At 40.2% G+C, this 21,346-nt stretch overlaps 2 protein-coding genes across 6 annotated transcripts; both read right to left on the bottom strand.

Moving 5' to 3' along the window:
* Positions 1 to 1,868: 1,868 nt before the first annotated feature.
* On the bottom strand, positions 1,869 to 11,083 carry LRRC66 (leucine rich repeat containing 66). Of its 2 annotated transcripts, XM_086746064.1 has the most exons (5): positions 10,588 to 11,083; positions 8,047 to 8,216; positions 6,013 to 6,343; positions 3,836 to 4,576; positions 1,869 to 3,616 (listed from the first exon to the last, which is right to left on the bottom strand). In XM_086746064.1, exons 1-5 carry the CDS (start codon positions 11,081 to 11,083, stop codon positions 1,869 to 1,871), a joined length of 3,486 nt encoding a protein of 1,161 aa, XP_086602190.1. The 2 variants fall into 2 exon arrangements, with proteins under 2 accessions (XP_086602190.1, XP_086602189.1); XM_086746063.1 differs by having other exon boundaries at positions 1,869 to 4,576.
* A 428-nt stretch (positions 11,084 to 11,511) lies between these two features.
* On the bottom strand, positions 11,512 to 21,342 carry SGCB (sarcoglycan beta). 4 transcript variants are annotated; one of them, XM_086747250.1, is made up of 6 exons: positions 21,289 to 21,342; positions 18,073 to 18,282; positions 16,979 to 17,164; positions 16,675 to 16,866; positions 15,307 to 15,438; positions 11,512 to 14,463 (listed from the first exon to the last, which is right to left on the bottom strand). In XM_086747250.1, the coding sequence occupies exons 1-6, from the start codon at positions 21,310 to 21,312 to the stop codon at positions 14,260 to 14,262; spliced, it is 948 nt and encodes a 315-aa protein (XP_086603376.1). In that variant the 5' UTR covers positions 21,313 to 21,342; the 3' UTR covers positions 11,512 to 14,259. The 4 variants fall into 4 exon arrangements, with proteins under 4 accessions (XP_086603376.1, XP_086603375.1, XP_086603374.1 ...); XM_086747249.1 differs by having other exon boundaries at positions 20,241 to 21,335; XM_086747248.1 differs by lacking the exon at positions 21,289 to 21,342 and adding an exon at positions 18,661 to 19,416.
* Between the last annotated feature and the right edge of the window lie 4 nt (positions 21,343 to 21,346).

Genomic DNA, 21,346 nt, shown 5'->3' with positions numbered 1-21,346 from the left:
CCTGCTCTTAAAAAAAACTTCTTGGTTACCAGTTTAGATATCACTGAGTACTGCAGTGAAAAGAAGAGAAATCTTGCAAGAACTAATTAGAAAGCAAGAAGATCTGTGTGAATGACAGTGGATTCATTGCTTGTAATTGAATTACAGATGTTACTGAGTGCAGTTACCTGCAACTACTGTGGTGACCTAAATCAAATCCATGCAACACCTACCTGAAACTGCCCTGTAATCTGTTCTGAGCTATGTTAGAGATTTTGAGACAATCAGCCAGAAACAAAACCCGAACCAAACCAACAGGAGATCTAAGCACAGGTGACTTGGCTCAGTAAATATATAACTGATAATTGTGATGCTAGATGTGTAAAACCATTATTTTAGAGGAACTCAAGATGCTAAAGAAAATATTTTTCAAAAGATCAAATAATATCAGCACTGGTCTCCTTCAGTTGTTTTTACTTGCCTCTTAATTTTTTTAAATTTTTTTTTTTTTTTTTTTTTTTTAGTTCTAAGTGAAGCTATCAAAAATTATTAGCTTCTGTCAGCATCTTTCTGTTCTTTCCTGGCTTTCTCTTTAAAGATAGTGTCAAAGATGTACTGGGCTGTTGGACTTGGGCCTCGTCTGATGGCACTGAAATGCGTTCCTTCTCTTTGGAGTTTTTAGTGAATTCATTGTGTCTTCATAACAGTTTTCCTAATTGTTGGCCGGCCAGCCTCCTGCGTTTTCTGGGAACCTGGGCCTGTTCCCCTTTGTGATGACATTGGCCTTCAAGGACTACATCAGTGATAGTGTGCACACTAAAAGGGCCTTCGGCCATCTTCAGAGAAAATTTTATCTTAACATGGGTTATCTTTCTGCTTAGGAGAAGTTAATGTACATCAAGCTTTTGAGATTCTAATACAGCAGTTTTAAGCTGCTCTTGATTTGCCCTTTTGAGTAAAATTCTCATTAAAGTGGATATAGGATCCTTTTTTATAGGGAATTACAGCTCAGTAATAGTAGGCTGTCTTTTTTAATTTACCCTCCCCATGTCATCACGTCTGCGATCTACAGGTCATCTCCCATCAGTAACTAGATCTCCATAAATGACTTCTTCAAGGTTTGAATTCTGTTCCTTTTCTTTGAGAAAGAAGAGTTTCATTACTATCTCTGTCTTACCAAGTTTAAAAGTTTTTTTTTTACTGTAATTGAATACTGCTTGAATTTTGCCTGTCTTTGCAAAACTGTGGGACTTCAGAGACTTTTAATCCACAAATTTGGTTTAAAAAGCAGAAGACAGTAATAGGTACTATTTCACTGCATAGGGTGACTCCCATAGGAAAAACAAATAATAATTTGTTACATTTATACATAATAATAACACAAATCTGTGTTACATTTATTTTATACAAAAAGAAATAAAACAGTGCGTACCAGAGGCAAATTCTAAGGGAAACTAATATATTAGTATGAACAATAATTAAAAAGTAAATATTATAACTCAGCGAAAGCTTTATTATTAATTACAGCTACGGAGAGTTTACTCCTTTGAATATCTGAGAGTTGTTCTTCATAAAGTCTATTTTTGTTTTTTACAAGTACCCTTCTAAACACAAGTCCGTGGCTCCTGGCCTGAATATACTTTGCATTAGTGTTTTAAATTAGATGGATCCAGGCTTTATATGTCTGCTTGTTAAGTGTAGGTCCATAACTCACATTTCTGAACTTAAAGGCAGATAAATGGATAGTTGTACTGAGGGGAAAAACCAAACCAACTATGGCCTTTAACAGTTATTAATAAGTCACAGAATTTCATTTTAAGACACAATCTTTTTTTGTGCCTTCTATATGACATGAACACTGTGGGAGCTTAGTATTACACTTCTGTGTCTCAACTATCCAAGTTTGTTCTCCTGCTTTGCAAAACGTTAGCAAATCCATCAAATGCTCTCTTCTTCTTAACAAAAAACTGTCCTTGTCCTAAATTGGTCTGACTCTTCTGACTGGGTTTTTCACTGGAACTCTGGAGGCTGACAGCTGCTGTAGAATTGTTCTGCAGTCCTGTCCAAGCAGTGTCATCCTCTGCCTCACTGGAGTCGGTGCTTTCGGACCTTGTATTTCCTGCAGTCTTTTGTGGGAATGACCATGAACTGTATCGTGTGCTTTCACTGAAGAAGCCTTGTGGGGCTGAGAAGGAATATGCGTCCTTGTCACTCTGATCCAGTTGGAGACTGTCTCCTGTGTTGAAGACTGATTGTGTTTTCCTAGAAGAGTGAAGGTGCAGCAACTCTGCCCTAGTGCTGCCAGACTGCGTTTCTTCAGGCAGACTAGCGTTGTTGGTACCCTGTAATTCTGTGTATCCATCACAGTCTTTCTCATTAAAACCTCTTTGCATTTTATCTGCACAAGCCTTTGTTGTGTTCACCTGCTTCCCCTGTGGTACCAAGTCGTCTTGCTCCGTCATAACCATAAAATGTTTTTCAATTGCGTGTTCAGGCAGACATTGAAGAAAGGACTCATTGCTAGAATGCAGTAGTGATGGTTTTTTAACAATTTCATTCAAATCATTGTCAATGGGAGCAAAACCAAAATCATCGTTCTTAGAAGTACTTGTCTTTCTTCTTAATGTAATGTCCCCTTCACCATAATTCTTTTCAGAGGAGTTCCTGTCCATGTGCTCGTCTGCCCTTCGTTCTGGTGCATTTTCTTTTTGTTCGGTGGGACCAAATCTGAGGGAATGCTGAGGTTCAGTGGGAAACTGATATAGCTGCAGTTCGGCCTCTTCAGGAGTGTTCTCTGCATCTGTGTCATGCGTGGGAGAATGTTTTAATGGAAGTAACACATTACTAAAATCTGTATTTTGTTTGTGGAGAGAATCAGAAATAGTGTTTTGTACTGTTGACTCTGCATGGGGGAAATATTCAAACGTATGAGGAACTTCTTGACTTGAAGAACTAATTGTGTCTGAATCTGACATGCGTACGTGGTCACTACACTTATCAGCATAAGGTGATGCTGTTTCAGGCATTATAGTATCTGATCTGTAATTAACAGTGATTTCAAGATATGCATTGTTTTTGTCTTCATTTTTCCCAATACACTGAAGTTCAGCAGCAATGTTTGGAGATTCTGGCAGTGTTGGGAATTTCTCGGTTCCACTGTTCGTATCCGTTTCCTCTAGTAACGACTGACGGACTGGCAGGTTGTTGCTAACACCGGGTTGTTCCAGTTCAAAGTCTGCTAAAGAACTGCAGTCACTCATTGTGAATGGAGTCCCTTCATCTGAAGAACTATCACCAAAGATATCTGCTGAGGCATCTCTTTCATTTGTACGTTCTGTTTTCCAGTCGTACTCTGTAAAAGGAGAGTTTTCTGTTGTTTGGTAGACACTTAAATTCTCAATATTCATATCTCTCTTGCAGCTATTGGGTAAAATAAAATCTCCTGCATCACTGGCTGTATTTATGTTGCCGTTTGGACCAAGTTCGTCATCACGGCTTTGCCTTGCAGGCACAGACTTTGTAATGCTCATGGGTTCGCTGTGTGAAACGATAGCCTGCCTTTCAGGAGACTCTGGTGTAGCCTTTGCGATTTCAGACTGCAGCAGACCAGAGTTGTTGCTGACCTTGCTGTTCCTAGATTCTTGTGCAACTGTGTGTGTTTGTATTGTGGAAAAGGGAAAGCCAGTTTCTCCTGGGAAGGATAAATCTAAATCCAAAGAGTCAGTGTGATTTGAGTAAGAGTGGGTATTCAATCTCCTGGGTATGGGAGGGAATCTGCTCTTCTCTGAGTCTTCATTATTTGCATATTTTGAATCTTCCCATAAGGAAATGCCATTACTCATCAATTTTTTCAGCATTACTTCATTACTGTTCTTGTAATCTGTCCTTACAGAAAATAGTCCATTATCATCAACATTTATATTTTCATAATTGCTGATACTAGTTTTGATGTCTGAAAACACTGTTTTTTTCTTCACATTGATCTCATTATGGCATTGGTTTTGGTAGTCTTCAGTATCTGGTGCATGTACATTGCTGTCAATGACATTTTCAGGCAAAGTAGAAGTTTCTGTAGGAAAAATGCACATATTCCTTGAAGAATTCTCATCACAAATGAACAAATTACTCTGCCTATTTGTTGGTTTGCTTGCAGAGCACACTCTGCTCAAGGTTTCATCGGAAAAAGCTTGATTAGAATAAGTGTGTTCTGAACCTGCATTTTTGCTCCTGCGCATGAGTCTCCACAGCCTCACAAGGTAGGGCCTAGCAAAAGCGCCCAGACAAAAAGCACAGACAAAGGTAATGAGCACCGAGAGGCAGACAGCCAAGGCAAGGTCCTGCTCTGTTCTTCCTTGCCTAAAAGCAGTGTTAGTGTCCCGGGTTTTTCTAACCAAAAATGTTGAAACCCTTTCTTTCACCTGTATATCGTAGATGAGATATTTCTTCTTTGTTGTATTAAGAATACATAAATATAACCCTTCAGCAGTTTTCTCAGCATTGTATATTACTAAATTATTCATTTTATCGATTGTCACATGAGGAATATTATTATCTTTTGAAACTCTGCCTTTAGGTGTCCACCAAGAGACTCCATTACCTGAAACAAAAGAAAGTACAAATTAAATCTTAAAAGTATGGGATACTTTTAAGTTATTTCTATAAGGACATGGTCAAGTTATTTCTGTAAGGACATATTCTGGCCTATCTTTGATAATTTTAACTACTTAGTCTAAAATCAATTTTCTTTTTATCCATCCATAGTAATTTGACATAGCATCAAGTACCTGTTGAACCATCATGTATTTCCCCCCGACATTTAAAATGCAGGGCGTATGCGGACTAACAGCAGGCTTTACAAGAAAAATGGGACAGGTGAGGGAGGAGGTCACTGAAATTAGCCAAGTATGTTCCGGGTCATACTGGAAACACCTGCTGATCTCCCTTGGGCAAGATCCTTATTTATAGCCAGCCGTTCTTCAGCATGGCCATGGTCGCTGTGTGCAGCTACGAGACAAAACTTCACAACTTAACTGCTAATGTTTCAACCACTGCCATTTACCTGTAGTTACTGCTTTAACTGCAGCAAAAAGGTTTGAAACCCCAAAGACGCTTGTATCTACCAAACAATTGTTCCAAACTTGAGCTAGCATAGGCCATGGCTTTTGGAGTTACGTTTCAAGGTTGTACGTACACCTTTCCTTTTGGATCTGCTGGTGTTCCCAGTTCAGTTTTGGTGCAATCCAGAGTGTTTACTTTAGTCCTATGATCAGAGTTTCTGTGACTTTCCTCATTACCAGCTGAAGCAGGTGCCATTTCTGACAGGCCCTAGGTATTTTCATCTGGGGATAAAGCATTCTGAGGGGGAGGGCCTTACTACCTCCTAGTGCTCTTGGTCCATTAGGATTAAACTGTTCTGCCTTATGGCACACGACAAACACACCTTCTTCTCTACGTTTGGTCTTAGCTTTCCTTCTGCATGGGAAGTCTTACCTCTGTAAATTTTGTCACTTGTACTTCAAGTGCTCTGTGTTAATTGTAAATGCCGAATTCATTTCCTAGGTGAACTGTGTGCTACAGTAGCTGCACTTTTTTAGAAGAAATATAAATTCTTTCCCTTGCAAATAAACTTTCATTTCCTTTTGCTGTAACTGAATACTAGAAACACTATTGTATCCTCCTCAGTTTTCTACATGCCCCAGAAATGCCACCCCAATATTCAGCCCTTTGTTTGCCTCCCAAAATTCACCGATAACTTTGCAACATACTACTTACTGAAATTTGTTTGTGTATAATTTGACATCACTTACTAATTTAATGTAAGGAAGGAGATGAAGATTTTTTTGGGGGGAAATGTGACTTTCAAATATTCTAACAAGTATACTACTTTCTAATGAAATAATTTGCATGTTAGTTTGTTATTCAGTTCTTTTTAAACAGTATCTTTAGAAATCTACTTTTTAAACCAGGTTTCTTTGATCATTCTGCATGCGTTTGATTTTTGCCACACATGAATAGAGCCCCTCTTTTACGTACCCCTTGTGTTGCCCAAGTTGCAGTTCAGTGCCGATGTCTCCCCTGTTGGGATTACAGCCCTCTTGAGCAAAACACTGTCACTGCACTTTAAATGGAAACTTGAAAGATACAACAGAGGTTTCTGTGAGTTGTTGGCAGATGTATTGTGTGAAATACTACATTTTTTCCTCATGGGGTCGAAAAGAAAATGAAATAAATGTTTGAAATCATTTAGTCTGCAGTTAAATATCCAGATGTTATTTGACAAATCCACTTCAAGTTGAAAGAAGTTCAAACTGATTAAAATCTGTGGCAGAGGGGTTGTCAGAGCATTGTCACGGAGGTCCACAACCTGTTTGGAAATAATTCAGAATTAATTTGATAAGCCTTACAATGGAATCCTAATTGCAATATCAAGAATAACATTAATTTTAGTGTACAAGCACTTTTGCAGTTACAGGAAGAATACATCTGGTTAGGATTTCAATAATATTGTTCAAAGCTTTTAAATATAAATGAAAAGTTTAAACTGGTGTTCTGGTTTTGTTTAGTGAGGGGGGCCTAAGGTGGTAGCTTCTGTAGGAAACTGCTAGAAGTCGCTCCCCTTTGTTCAGTGGACTCGGCCGGGCCTAGGGCGGACCTGCTGCTGGCCAAGGCTGAAACAATTGGTAGCAGAATGTCCCGTGATAACGCCTCTGCGATAACGTATTTAAGAAGGGGAAAACAGGAGAAAAAAAGAGGGGAGAAGATGCGAAGCAGCTGAGCAGGGGCAGAGAGGGGGAGGCGCGAGCCTTGTGGGCCTTGCAGGCCTCACCCTCTGGCCTCCCACAGGGCAGCCGACTGGGCCCAACTCGGCCCAGCCTGGCTACAAGAAGTGGAGAGGAGATGAGAAGTGAATGAGATGTAAAAAGGATCCTGAGAGGCGTCTGCCTGCCTGTTGTGAGGAACGGCTGCAGATGCCAAGGTCAGTGAAGAAGGAGGGGGAGGAGTAACGCAGCTCCTGGCCAAGATTCCCCCTGCAGCCCGTGGTGATGACCATGGTGGAGCAGGTTGTCCCCCTGCAGCCCATGGAGGTCCATGGAGGGGCAGAGATTTACCTGCAGCCCGTGGAGGACCCCACACCAGAGCAGGTGGATGCCTGAAGGAGGCTGTGGCCCATGGAGGGCCTGCTGGGACAGCTGTTCTGGAGGGACTGCACCCCGTGGAAGAGATGACCCACGTCGGAGCAGTTTCACGAGGGACTGTGGCCCATGGGAGGGACCCCACAAAGGAGCAGGAGAGGAATGCGAGGAGTTCTTCCCCCGACAATGAAGTAGAGGCATAAAACATCGCGTGATGAACTGACCACGACCCTCATTCCCTCTTCCCCCCTGTGCCGCTCAGGAGGGTAAAGTAATAGAGATAATGTTAAGCCCGGGAAGAGGGGAGGGGTGGGGGGAGGTTATCTTGTTCTCTGTCTCATTCTCCTGCTAGTTTTAGAAATAAATGAGTATTTTTCCCCAAGTTGAGGCTGTTTTGCCCGTGACAGTAACTTTTAAGGATTTTCTCCCTGTCCTTATCTCAAACCTTGAACCATTTTTCCTTATATCATCTCCCCCTATTCTCTCAGAGGGTGGGAGGAGTGAGAGAGAGAGAGACTGTGTAGTCTGGTCCCGATCGGGGCTGAACTACGACAGCTGGTATATTTAGAATTGTTCCATTGTAGACTACCTCTGTGTGCATGGAAAGGCACAGGGTTCTTGCCATGGAAGGGATGGGGGTACAAAAGGACGCGTGTCTGTTTAAGCCAGTCATGGATTGGCTTGTGGCAGAGATAAATGGTGAATTTATGGTTATATTTTGTATATTTACAAGTATGTGTGTTTTCCTATATATGAAAAGCAAATATATATTATATACAAATAATTATTATTTCCCCCATTTGCTTTAGTTTTTATAATTGTATACTAATATGATAATCAAACACCAATATAATCATGCTGAATAGTTGATAATTAATATCTTTAACGGTGATTAACACAAAACATTGAAACAGTTGTAATATTGCTTTACAACCTGTAATTTGTTGAGATCCTTGAAGGCATCTGGATGAATTTTCGTTATCTTGTTGTTTTGCAAGTCGATGTCCTTCAGCTGTGAACAGTTTTGAAAATCATTGTGACCAATCTCTCGTATGTCATTGGATGACAAATGGACGGTTTGCAAAGACTGCAGCAGGCCTAGTCCTAGGAAGAACAAAACGATTTTACATTTCATGTTCTTGTTTTCCCAGTTGTGCCAAGTGGCTTTTTAAAATTCTTTGCAACAAAATTCCTTCAATTCCTGTCTATTGCAACGAGTGGCTGCAGTTTTTGTTACCGTGCCTTTCCTCTTCAGTGGTTGTCCCATTCTAAAAGTTGTGTGCCATCAACAGCAGGCATGTTAATACATTCACAATCCATGCATGTTTTAAAAATTCACATCTCTATAAAAGCAGCCATATTCCTTTGTGCTATCAAAATCACTCTGACTGTGTTTGCTGTACTTTGAGCACCCTTCTCTGGAGAACTGGAGGTAGGAAAGGAGGAGTGTGAAAAGAGTGGAATATACTCAATTTATAAAATTCAAATATCTGAATTGTAAGTAAAAGTCAGAGATGCAAAAGGTGATGCAATATCTCCTATTCACTGCCATCTGCAAGTTCAGGGGAGTTTTTCATATATGGAATTATTTGAACCATATTCCTTGGAGGTAAACTTGGCTGAAAACAAAAATATGTTGTTGCTTAGGCCTGTCTGCCTGTGAATTATCAAGCACAACAATATAATCTTCAGCCTGTCCTTGCTACAGCAGCATCTGTCTTGTGTAAGTAGCCTTTTTGAGTGCTGGAGATCGGTACCTCATTTTTCTTGGGTGCTGTGCAGGCAGCTCCCAAAACTTCAGCCTGCCAGTTCCAGGGGCAAGGCAGGCACTTGAACACTCAGCATCACCAGTGTGTAGCACCTCAACGTCACTCTGAAGTGATTTTTGATCATAAAGTGTTGTTGAGGAGCTACTAATTCTCCTTAAAAATTTTGCCCTTGGTGTCATATGGTTTACAGGAATTCTCTTATTCCAGTTTGCTGTTCTGTTTGCTGAGTTATCTTTGGGTTTATTGTGAAAAGCACAGTGATTCATCCCTGCTGTAAAATTAGCTGATAGGAAAGGCATTCAGAAGTCCTGTCAGTTCATAAATTCTTCCTTGCACCTGCATGAAAAATTTTAGTTTGGATGCTTCCCTGAAGGTAAATTTGTGCCAAAAATATACACTGCTATGGCAGCAGTGGGCAGCAACCTGACACCTGGGGCAGTTGTTGTGAGAAGGGTTTCTCTGTGGCCAAGCCCGTCTGCTTTAGAACTTCAGTTTGTGTTCTCTTACCAGAGCTTCAAAACTAGAACGTTAATAAAATTTTTTGGAAGAGGGAAAGTAAAGTTCTGAACATATATTTAAATGAATATGGGATTTAAGTATAACTTGAAGTGTGGTGGTGTGACATGTAGCAATTTAATATCTAAAAAGTGAGTCTCTTTTAGAAAAGGGTTGCTCTGTCTGACCTACTGATGCATCCCACAAAGTGTAGTTATATTTATCTATCATAACAAATCAAATCTGTGTCGGTGTATTTTACAATGTAAGCTTTTCTGTACGGTCTATATGGGAACCTTATGGATACTATAAAATAATTAAGCAAAACCGTTTCGTGCATACCAGTGAATTATTTAGTAACAAAAAAGGAGGACTCTGTGTAGATGCAGAATTATTCCCTTTGTCTGACTTTGTGACATAAGCGGAGTTTTGGTTTGCCCCCCGACTCAGTATTTTCAAAATCTAGAGCTAGTGAATCTGATGATGTTATCAGAGATCAATTAAGTTCAGCAAATATATAGGACAGTGTTGCTTGTACTACAGCTTCTGCTTTATTTAAACATTGTTTGGACAATGTGAACACGAGGACAGAAGCTGTCATAAAGGCTGTGATGCATAGTGCAGTTCAGTGCCTAGCAAACACTTTCCAAAAGTCTACTGAAAACGTACAACCCTCTCTTGTAAACTACAAGGTGTCACTTTGGCTGGGTGTCAGATGGCACAGAGCAAAATTGTTTTGACTGAACAAAATGTGTTTTCCTGTCTTTGTGAAATATTGAAATTGGAGCAAGTTTTATTTAAAAGAGTATTGACTTTCTTCTGAAGAGTACTATGAAATTCATTATCCATAATTTTCTTGATGTTAGGGTTCATGACTGGGTTGTGGAGGCTGGTGTTTTTCCAGAGATCCTTACCTCTCTTTCTATACAACAAGGAAAAATACTGCTTGGGCTCTCAGAGGATAAATTTGGTTATATTTGACTGACATTAAGGCATCACAATTGCAAAGACAGCATAAAAAAAAACGCCCAACCTAATCCAAAACCACCATTTGCTTCAGTCTCTGTATTTGCACGCGCGTGGAACTTCCCCTCACCTTAAGCATAACTAAATGAGATTGTCGCATTCTGATTTCAGGAAGATGTACTGAATCATACCCAAAACCAACTTACCCCTTGGGAGTGAGGTCCTTAAAGATTTTGAAAGCTTACCTCTTGGAACTGCATTAAGATTATTTCTTTCAACTGACAATACTTTCAAAGCAGACAGGAGACGACAGCCTTTTCCATAGTTTTTAGACCCATGTGCAGGCGTAGGTACATCCACTGTGAGGGTGTGGATGGCATTACCATCGAGGTTTAGAGTTTCTAAAATGGGTAAATTTCTAAAAGTATTTAAGGAGAGTTCAGAAATCAGGTTGTTACTGAGATTCAAGTGTTTTAGCATCCATTCTTCATTTCTTCCATCAGTCCACACAAAAGTTTTAATATTATTGTAACTAAAATCAGCTGTTACTGCTTTTTGTGATACATCTTCTGGAACAGTAGTTATTCCCGTAAAAGAACAATTAACTGAGAGCTCTCCATGCCACTGGCAGTCTGAATGATGATGTGCATCAAGAAGAATCCGCTGTGACTTGGTTCCCACCGATCCAGGAAGATTAAAATAAAGGACCACAGCTATGACACTTAGGTGAAGGTTATCCATAGTATCTATACATAAAATGTAAAATTACGGTAAGTTCAGCATGAGAAGAGTTAAGTAGAAAGCGGAAATACTTTCACATTAAAAAAAATCAACACCAAACAAATACTCAAAGCATTACCAACATTTTGCCTTAAATATACAGTTTTGGACTCTTAGGTATGTTTCAAAAAGAACATTCATAAACTGGTAACTTCTGCCTCCCTCCACCTCTCCCAAAAAAACAATCCGAACCTTTTCTTTCTTTTCCAGCCCTTCGGTTGAGAAACGCAGCTTCTCAGGAACTTGTTAACTGCCAACAGTGGAGACTTTTGAACTCCGCTTTGGGTATCATACACAATTACCACGGAGCAAAGTCCACCAGATATAATCCATGACGAATAGGTGTGGAATGATTTTCATATTTACAGTTAATAAAATACTTGTCTCCCTGTCAATAACACAACAATGTATCTTTACTGAAAAATTATATTCTTACAAAAAACACTTCCAAACCACAGCTGCATGTTAGAATTTATTGTTTCATTTCAAAACAAATTCATTTGTTTTTCACCTATTGAAACAACCACCACCGTTACATAAGCTGAGAACTCTTCACATGTAAGTTGTTTCAACGTACGCGGGATGGTATTTTACACAGAAGCATCTAGAATGTACTTTAAACACACATAATCTTCAGTGTATCTGTGGGATTGAAATAAATAATATGCCACACAATGTGTTAAACACGTATAGAAAAATGTACCTTAGGCATTCAGAAGATAAACAAATAAAAGCACAACAAAGGGCATGTGTGGTGCCAACATTTCTCAAACTGTGTAGCGAAGGCAACAAAATATATTAACGATACATAAAGAGTGGCTAATGATCATATATTTCATTTGGTATTTTTATCATCAGTTTTGCTATATTTTGACAAAAAAATCCACACTCCAAAAACCAATTATCCAGACCATGATTTAAGAGTACCTTTGTGACAAATCTTTCAGCTATATTGCATACAGTACTTTAGACAGAAAGCTTGATAATTACAAGAATCCAATACTAGCATAGAGGCACATCAGTATTAACCACGGAGCTTTAACATGCTCGTCGTGTGTAATCTACCTGACCGAGGCAGTATCCGTTATTTTCAAGATCTATTTCGGCTTCAAGAATGCTGCAGCCTATAGTTTTATAGGTAGATAAAGTGACAAACTTCCATTAGCATGAGTAAAAATTCTAAAAATGTTACAGTTTATTTCCTCCTCTTAATGGTAACAGATACTAGTTGGGGCACTACTTAACAGCAAAGATGTGTGCATGTTTTCAGCAAAATCTGTGTTTAAGTGGTTAATAAATATTAACTGTAGTAAAACCATGAAGTTAATGAAGGCAGTATGCAAAATGTTAGTACTTTCCCATAATCTTTAACATGAGCAATTCAGTGGCTCTTGCTACATTTTATTCTGTTTATTCTGTTTTTGTCAGAACAGCTCCACTGCTGTCGGCCCCCTCAAACCCAAACAAGTACTGAGCATCAAAATCTGGCTCTGCCTTAGAGCAATGAGGGAAATTTAAACCCTCTGATCCCCGTGTGGCATAATGCCTGACCTAAGGATCCCCCTCCAGAAATGACTTCCCCCTATACATGTCCTGCATGAGGACTTACTGACTTCTAGTATATGCAGCAACTGGGACCTTAGGTAGGAAGTTCTTGTTGCAGCAGGAGCCGATTTGTATTTTGTGGAATTCTATGTGTTGCGAGAGCTATAAAACAGGGGCAGATACTTTATCTTCCCATAACAAATGACCAATTCTGAAGTTAATGCGTAACATTTGCACAACTTTTAGGAAGAGAAGTGTGTGCTTATCTAGAAAAACCTGTCAAAAAAACTACCTGCAAAGTCACCTTTGTGGCTTCCAGTATTGAGGTTACCGCATGCTACTGCAAAACAAAACTACTTTAAACTGAAGAAAACACTTGGGGAGGGAGGAGCGGGAAGCTTACAATGAGCTGGCCTATTTTTAGTACAGAAGACCTTACCCCTGCAGAAGCAGTTACGAGGCCGTCATAATTTCTCTAAGGTCCCAGTTCACCCTAGACACAGTTTCGCTGCTGACAGATTCCGATACGTGTGTTTACTCTGCTGTCCTAGGATTTGATACCATCAACATTTAGAATTACAGACCTGCAGTTTAACTTCAGAATTTAATTCCAAGGTTCTCAGTAATGCATCAGTACTGACATTTATGGGGAAAAAGAGACCTGATCTCAGACACTGCTGCTTATAGTCATGTTTCAGATTACTACCTGTTGCATAATGAATTCATACACTGTTCGCATTAAAACACCCAGGAAAAATTTTTTTTTTGGGTAGTGAGCAAGTTATAAGTACATCTTAAAAATGTATTTCTAATATAAACACATTTTATAAATACTTCACAGAAATTAAATGACTGTAAAATCCCTAAACTACACAGACAAAATGGGACCTCAAGCAACACTTCAGTAATTGCAAGACTATTTCAAAATTACATTTTGAAACTATTTCAAAAGTTTTATTTCCAAATTTGATATTAATTTGCAAATATTTTTGTGCTAGCATAATTTTTTCGTTAACTACATGAGAATATCTGGCAGAAATAATGCTATATTTTAAAGTGAATCTTCCATCACCCCTCTCTTAGTATACTCATGGTAAACCCCATAATTTTGAGGGAGATCATTATATCAACCTTTGGCAAGAAATGAAGACAAGAATTTGCCGCTTCAGCCATCCTAGGCAAATCCTCTTCCAACAATAAATCGCCATTCCTATTGAAGTACTTCTGATTGCAGTTGTGTTCTCAGCAGCCCTCAAGTTCTTGGGATGTAGGACAAAAACCTCCTTTAAAGGCAACTGAAGGCAGTCGAGATAGTTGCTAAAATCACGTTCTTTAAATAAATTCTAGTGATCCCAATTCAGGAAGGTACTTCAGTACGCAGCTAGACTGAAAGCTTACTAAATCAGTGGCGCTATTATGGCTAACAGGATGGTGACATAATACTGCTGAACGTAACCACCTTTGCTTAAAAATATTGTGTAATAAATATTAGTATAAACTGCTGTAAAAACTGAAATCCTTGAAGGCATGCAATTACTTCATACAAATATATGTAAACACAAAAGTGGACTCTCCTGGTAGTGGTTTGTGTTTTAGTGCGTGGCTCCGCACGGATTGACAGTAGTCTGACAACCCATGTTATGACCAGTCACCTGAACCTTGAACAGTGTCCCATCTGCGCACATACAGAGCTTGAAACGCAGCCAGTTGCCGTTATTAAACTGTTCCCCGTAAGAAGAACTTGGCAGTCGCGATGGGCTGACCATCACAGTCCCATTCAGGATAATACTGTTTTCCTATTGAGAGGGAGAGAAAAAAAAGTACAGCTTCTAATGAAACATAGCAAGTTGTTTTTGAAAAAGACAAGCTGGTTTGGTGAATCCATGACATCTTTAGGATGGCTGTAGAAATCAGCAGAATAAAAAAAGTACATATGACAAGGTTTCATTTTTAAATTAAATTTGTGAGTAACGTCCATGAATTTCTCAGTTAGAGCCAGCAATGTACTTTGCTATACCAGTGGTAGATTGATATTGAGAGAGACAGCAGTACAGTGACTTTTTACTTGACAGACCTATTAGCAAATGCAGTAAATCTAAAAATATGGATGTGAAATGGCAATCGGTGTTTGAATTCATTCACACATCAAATAAAAGTGCATGTATCTCTATTTTTATATCCTCCTTTTCCATCATTCTCTATGCTCTGCAATCTTCATGTCCAAAAATCTTAAATGAATGCTGGTGAGTCTTGCTGCGGCAGCACAGAAGGCAGTGCTCCTAACTGTGCTCTGCCCCTCTGTCGAAGGTTGCTGTCTCCAGTAAAATATTCAGAAGAGAAGATGAATTCCCTTTGGAATTTGTTTCAGTGCAGAGGCCAATAGCTTAGCTTTAATTGCACTGTGGGTTTTTAGTGTCTTAATAGTAGTAAATCATTGTTACTTGAAAACCACTGAACCATTAATTAACAGCAAAGAAATAATCCGCCTTACAAAACCATACTAAATACACTGACCACAACTAAACTTTTATGCATGACTACTTTATGTAAAATTTGAATCCATATAAAGACACGTAAGTTTATCATCAGCCTGAATTTGAAACTAAGCTGTTAAAAAAATGCTGATTTGAAATACTTACTGCTTTAAGCTCCATGTTACCCCCCATTCGAAACTCAATGGTCTTGCCTGTGATGAAAACACCTTCGTTTCCACGGACAATAGCACGGCCATCAACCTTTATGTTTAGGTCACTGGTTGCATTGCTGGTAATCTAAGAACATAAACAAAAGAAGTGTATTTCAGATCAATGAAATACGCTGCTTGGGTTTGTCTGAGTAACTTTAACTACCATACAAATATTGCTACACAATTTAATAAAAAACTTTAATGCAGTTTTTGCCCTTCTCCCATTATGCCTATGAGCTTCTGCCCATTTCCACATTCACATTAGAAAACAAGCATTACTCACATAGTTTATGTTTGCATAGTTTGTTTGTGATAAAAATAACGATTAATATGACAATTTTATGAGATACACAGTTAACACTGGTAGCAAATACAGGCTTCCTGTTAGGAGTGACTATTGAAACTTACTCCTCTGTTTTCATTTAATTTGATCCTCCTATGTATTTATAGGTTGGGTTTTTTTTGTTTTGTTTCTGTTTGTTTGTTTTTTTCATAAAGCATACTATTTAATTGTTAGCCCACAGAGGAAACACAAACAAGAGCAAACCAAAATCTTTTTTGTTCTTCCTTAACAGGACTGCTCAATGCTTCCCTTAAGGCACACTCAACCCTCTCTATAAGACCCCTGATACTACTGCACTAACGTTATACAAAAAAACTACAGGCTGTACTCTATCTGTACAGCCTTCATTATAAGTCATGATATGCAAGAAAGAAATTTCAGTCTGACCTTAAGATCAACATTTTACATGTACACACACTGATATTTAGGTTTTTCGTTTTCTGATAAAGCACTTTTAATGTACAAACCAACTACGAAGTTGTTTAACCTAGAAGCCATGAACTGACATGACTTCTATAATGCTGTGATTGTTTTCTACACTTTTACCCAGACTTCTGAAATTCTGACTGTATTAACATTTATCTCCAATAGAAGCAAAATGATACATGAAATTCTGGTAATTATTCTTCTAAGAAGTTCTTACTAGAAACAGAGAAGCTTTTCATAGAAATTTTATTTCTGAAAATAATAATTCTGCCTACCTAGGCAGAAACAAATAGATAAATGCTTAATAAAAAGACACACAGGCCTAGCTGGCATGGCATTCCAGATATTACACTCATTTAATGATGTCAGTTTACATTTCTGTTCTAATTTTTAGGGTGATTTACATTTTCAGAGCTGCATTTTTAGCTATGTTTAGTCAAATTTCTAAATATGCTCGAAAGATTGTATTAGTAAACTTTTTTGTTATTCTACAACTATGGCTATTCCGTAATAAGCTTTTACAAAATTAGGAGGTAGTTAAAAGAGACATACCCTCTCTGTAGAGGCCTTTTGTACATTCAAGATTTTAACTCCATTTGGCAGATGAAACTCATGAGTTTCATAGTCTGTGCTGAACAAGGTATTTTGTGTCCGTGGGTCAACAAATTCCATGCCAATATCGCTGGTAATAGAAGTTTTGTCTTTTTCCACACTAAGCTTGGTTGTTCCTTGCTGAAATACAATCTTCAGAAACAAAGTAATTAAGTTAACGATGTTTCAAATATAGTGTTTATGAATAATGTGAGTGTAATTCCATAGCATTGCTTGCAAACTTTCAATTCATTATATAACTTACAGGCTGATTATTTCCAGTGATCACCAAATCTTCATTACGTCTGCCTCCTACAGTGCTTTTATATAACGGATGTATAACGCCCATGTCAGAAACTTGCTTAAACCGCAACAAGCCACTCTCGTGGAACTCCATACTGTCACAACCATTGGGACCGATTCGAATCACTGCCCAGATAACTAGCGTAATCTGAAAAACACATTTTCAAAGATTACTTAGATAATGTCGATCTTCCCACAACAAGTATTGTATTAACTAGGTGTTTTATTTGAAAGAATTATTAATGCTACTGTTCAAGTGAGCTTTAGGTGTGAATTTACTTTAGTCTGTTTAATTCCTGCTGGAAACATCAGAACACATTCAATTACGAAAAGCATTTTAAATTATTTCTAGACTAATCTGAAATGGTAACTAAAATAATTTGTATATATAAATAAAATCTATATATTTGAAATTAAATCATGTCCATAATTAAATCTTTTTCCGGTTTAAGGGTAACCATGATACCATTAGCTAAACAAATTTCCTGAACAAAGTAGCTCAGCTCAGGATATACTAACCCTTGAACTACAAGAAAGCACCTTCACAGGTGGTTGTCCAGTTATGAAAAATAATTCATTACTTCTCATTGATCAAGCAATAAAAAGGTCACAGTTACAACAATGATAGTTTTAAGTATGGTGGCTGATTAATTCTGAACGCTCATGTGCAGCTTTGTCATTATATGTAAAATGTTCCTGGCATAACAGTTTACCCTGAATGTATTTGTACCGCGCTAACAATGCTTTGCACATTTGCTCTTATGGAGTTTAGGGACTGGAGAGACACTTTCAATGTTCCTAATTTTGTGTTGCATAAATGGTAGGTTCCTTGCTGGGACCATGGTAACTGAATTAATGATGACTGAACTTATAAGATTCTTCTACCTAATCTTGCTCAGACTACAAAAGAACAAAAAAGAAAGGAGAAAAATGAGAAATCTCCTTCAGTACAATTTAAGTCCTTCTCAGTCATTCTGGAATAAGTTTTATTTCTCTGATAAACCGTCAAAATGAAGCATGTTGTAATGTCGCTTACAGCCTAAGTATTATACTCACAATAAGATTGATGACAGCCAAAATAAAAAGAAGAACAATCACACAAATGGCCAAGTTGCCCTTCCTGCCACGTAAGCCTGTCTTATGGAGACGGTCTTCATCAATCGGAATGTATCCCGCTTTAAAGTTACTGTTGTGTTCCTTATTAACGTTCCGGCGTTCCACAGCCTTCTCTCGCATAGACTTCTTCACTGGGCCGTTAGAACTTTGCTATAATACAATGCACAGAATAGCTGTTATGTAAATCCACCAGGGTGATACACATGTGTGTATCCAAAAAATAATACATTTGGATTGACTAGTGGAATATATTACATATTATATTCAATATTACGTTTCATATTATTCATTATTTCATTACATATTATATTCAGTATTACATATTACATTTCAGTCTGCCACTTAGAATATATATTTAAAACCACTGCAATGTCTCCTAATGCTATGACTAAAATTAAAATCCAGATAATTTCGGACAAGATATGTTGCCATATATAATTTTTATCATGGCAGGCAGGAATTACTAATGACGTAGCTGCAGTAAAAAAAAAAACAAACCAGCAGTAAAGAACTTCATCAAGTTTTTACTTCTTGGGGATAATACAGAACATAATCCTGCAGGTGATTTACCAATACACAAGATTTTGGTTCCCTCCACGCTAATGCGGGATAGACTTTCAACCAATCTATCCAAAAGCAGTGTGGTGGATATAGTTTTAAAGTTACTTTGATAGCACAGGGTTTGCATTCAACTTCTATTACTTGCATGCAGCATTAAGAAAAATACTGTAAGGCTTCAAACCTGGCACGGGGAACTTGGCCAGTCTAGCTTGAATTTAATCATGTGAAGTGACTAGATTGCAAGGGATATCCACTCAATGTGGCCACTTAACATGTAGAGGAAATTCTTGCAGATATTCACAGGAAAAAAAACCCCTTTGATGTATTTTCACAACATTGTTCAAAATTTTTTCCAACTCCCTCAAATAGAGCAGGTTGCTACTAAAGGGTTCAATTCTTCAAAGAAGAGGCTTGATCTTTTTGATGGGCTTAGGTTTGCTCATCTGAAATGAATGCTGAAGCTGCACCTTAAGCTTACTGCACTTGTATTATGTCTACACTGATATAATGGTCAAATGTCTTCGGTTTTCTTCTGTTGCTGAACAAAGAAATGGTATTGAGAAAACTGCTTGACCTGAACAGGTTTATGGAGGGCCTTCTCGATGACATTCTGGAAGCCACTGTAACCCTGCACAAACTCAGAACTGAAGGGAAAACTGAGAGATCTGGGGAAAAGGAAACAGAAATCTTGTACAACAGCATAGTAAGTATCTTACAGAATCTCATAGAATTGTTAGGGTTGGAAGGGACTTTTACAGGTCATCTACTCCAACCCCCCTGCAATGAGCAGGGACATCCCCCACTAGATCAGGTTGCTCAGGGCCCCGTCCAGCCTGGCCTTGAATGTTTCCAGGGATGGGGCATCTACCACCTCTCTGGGCAATCTGTTCCAGGGTTCCACCACTCTCAGTGTAAAATTTTTTTCCCAATATCTGATCTAAATCTACCTCCCTCTATTTTTGAAACCATTACCCCTCGTCCTATCACAACAGGCCCTACTGAACAGTCTCTCCTCATCTTTCCTGTAGGCCCCCTTAAGGTACTGGAAGACCGCTATAAGGTCTCCCTGGAGCCTCCTCTTCTCCAGGCCGAACAGCCCCAACTCTCTCAGCCTGTCCTCATAGGAGAGGTGCTCCAGCCCTCTGATCATCTTCGTGGCCCTCCTCTGGACTCAGTCCAACTGGTCCATGTTGGGGGCTCCAGAACTGGACTCAGTCTTCCAGGTGAGGTCTCACCAGAGCGGAGTAGAGGGGCAGAATCACCTCCCTCGACCTGCTGGCAGGTCCTCTTGATGCAGCCCAGGATGCAGTTGGCCTTCTGGGCCGCAAGCGCACATTGCCAGCTCATGTTGAGCTTTTCATCCACCAGCACTCCCAAGTCCTTCTCCTCAGGGCTGCTCTTGATCCATTCTCCGCCTAGCCTGTATTTATGCTTGGGACTGCCATCCCTCCCCTCCAGTGTGTCGACAACACCACCATCTTGTCCTGATGACAGTGTGTTCTTGAAAAATTTGATGGCATGATAAAAGACAAATGTAGTTTCTTCACCTGGTAAGGGCAGCACAACAGAAGACAGCACTGGGAGAGTATGGCTGAAATGGCGATTGCTGGAGCATGTGCTGGAGCATCCATGCAGAACTATGCAGTACTGGCTGAGGCACCCGAGACAAGGCTGGGAGAGAACCCCTCAGTGATGTGGGATTTCTTACCCACTGCCACCACTGGTGCACACACACACGCACAGTCTCACCCTGATGAAAAGTCCCGCGGAGATGCAGGAGGAGCTCCTGGAAGATGGGCCCTCAGGCCCCTCGGTTCTTTTCCCTCTGGCCTGACATACAGTCCCTGTCCCACCCCACCCCTCCGACTGGGGGACAGCAACATCCCTTCTGACAAATTTAGCTTTCGCTCCAGTGTGAAACCTCGGATGCTGAGGCTAGGCCCCAATCTGAGCTTGTCTTATTTATACACACAGTTACACTCAGCTACCAGGCTTGTGCCAGCCGAGGAGACGACTGACAGCACAGTCCTATAAATACCAACCGCGCTCACCACCTGCCTTCCGCGTCACTAGTGAGTTCCAAGGGCCCGTTTACGCAGGACAGTGACATTCCTGTGCAGAAATGCCAGAACACTTTATTTCGAAAACAGAGAGGATTTTTCTTCGTCAGAAATTTTTACGTCTGCGGGCCGGACGGCGGCACTCGGGGCTGTCAGCTGTCCCGCCCCGACAGCGGGCTCAGGCTGCGTCCCCCCCGCCGAGGCGGCTGCCTCCGCAAAGTAAAGGCCCTGCTTCCCGCACAGCGCCGGGCACGGGTCGGGACCACCGGCCAGGCGCCGTTTCTCACCTCCCGGGCCGCTGCAGGCGGTGGGGGAGCCAGGGGGACCGGGCTGGTCCCGCAGGGCTCTGGCACCAAACCAGCCTCGGCAACCGCCGCGAAAATGGCGCCCCCGCCCGAGCGCCCCCTCCACGAGCAGCGCCCCTCGGCCGGAGCAGTTGCTCAGGCGGCGGGGCGGGCTTCGCTCCCCCCCACCTCGCCCCGGCGGGGACAGCGCCGCCGCCTCCCCGTGCCTGTGCGTCTCGGCTGGGACAGACCTGCTCGGAGGCGGCCGCCGCCATCTTCCTCCGCCGCTGCGACCCCTGCGGAGGAGCC

This window comes from Chlamydotis macqueenii, chromosome 4 (genome assembly GCF_036417535.1).
Source record: "Chlamydotis macqueenii isolate bChlMac1 chromosome 4, bChlMac1.mat, whole genome shotgun sequence".
Taxonomy (NCBI): Eukaryota; Metazoa; Chordata; class Aves; order Otidiformes; family Otididae; genus Chlamydotis; species Chlamydotis macqueenii.
Note: the sequence above shows the minus strand (reverse complement) of the source record. Positions and strands in the feature narration are given on the sequence as shown.

Excerpts from the sequence above, each read along its gene's own strand:
- LRRC66 (XM_086746063.1), bottom strand. The coding sequence starts at position 11,083 with ATGGATAACCTTCACCTAAGTGTCATAGCTGTGGTCCTTTATTTTAAT. Across the intron at positions 6,344-8,046 it reads AGGATCTCAACAAATTACAG|GTTGTGGACCTCCGTGACAA; the intron begins GTTGTAAAGCAA and ends ATTTCCAAACAG. Across the intron at positions 4,577-6,012 it reads CAACTTGGGCAACACAAGGG|GTAATGGAGTCTCTTGGTGG; the intron begins GTACGTAAAAGA and ends CTTTTGTTTCAG.
- SGCB (XM_086747248.1), bottom strand. The coding sequence starts at position 18,840 with ATGCAAGTAATAGAAGTTGAATGCAAACCCTGTGCTATCAAAGTAACT. Across the intron at positions 18,283-18,660 it reads TTCTGTATTATCCCCAAGAA|CAAAGTTCTAACGGCCCAGT; the intron begins GTAAAAACTTGA and ends ATTGTATTATAG. Across the intron at positions 16,867-16,978 it reads TCACTGGAAATAATCAGCCT|ATTGTATTTCAGCAAGGAAC; the intron begins GTAAGTTATATA and ends TTGTTTCTGAAG.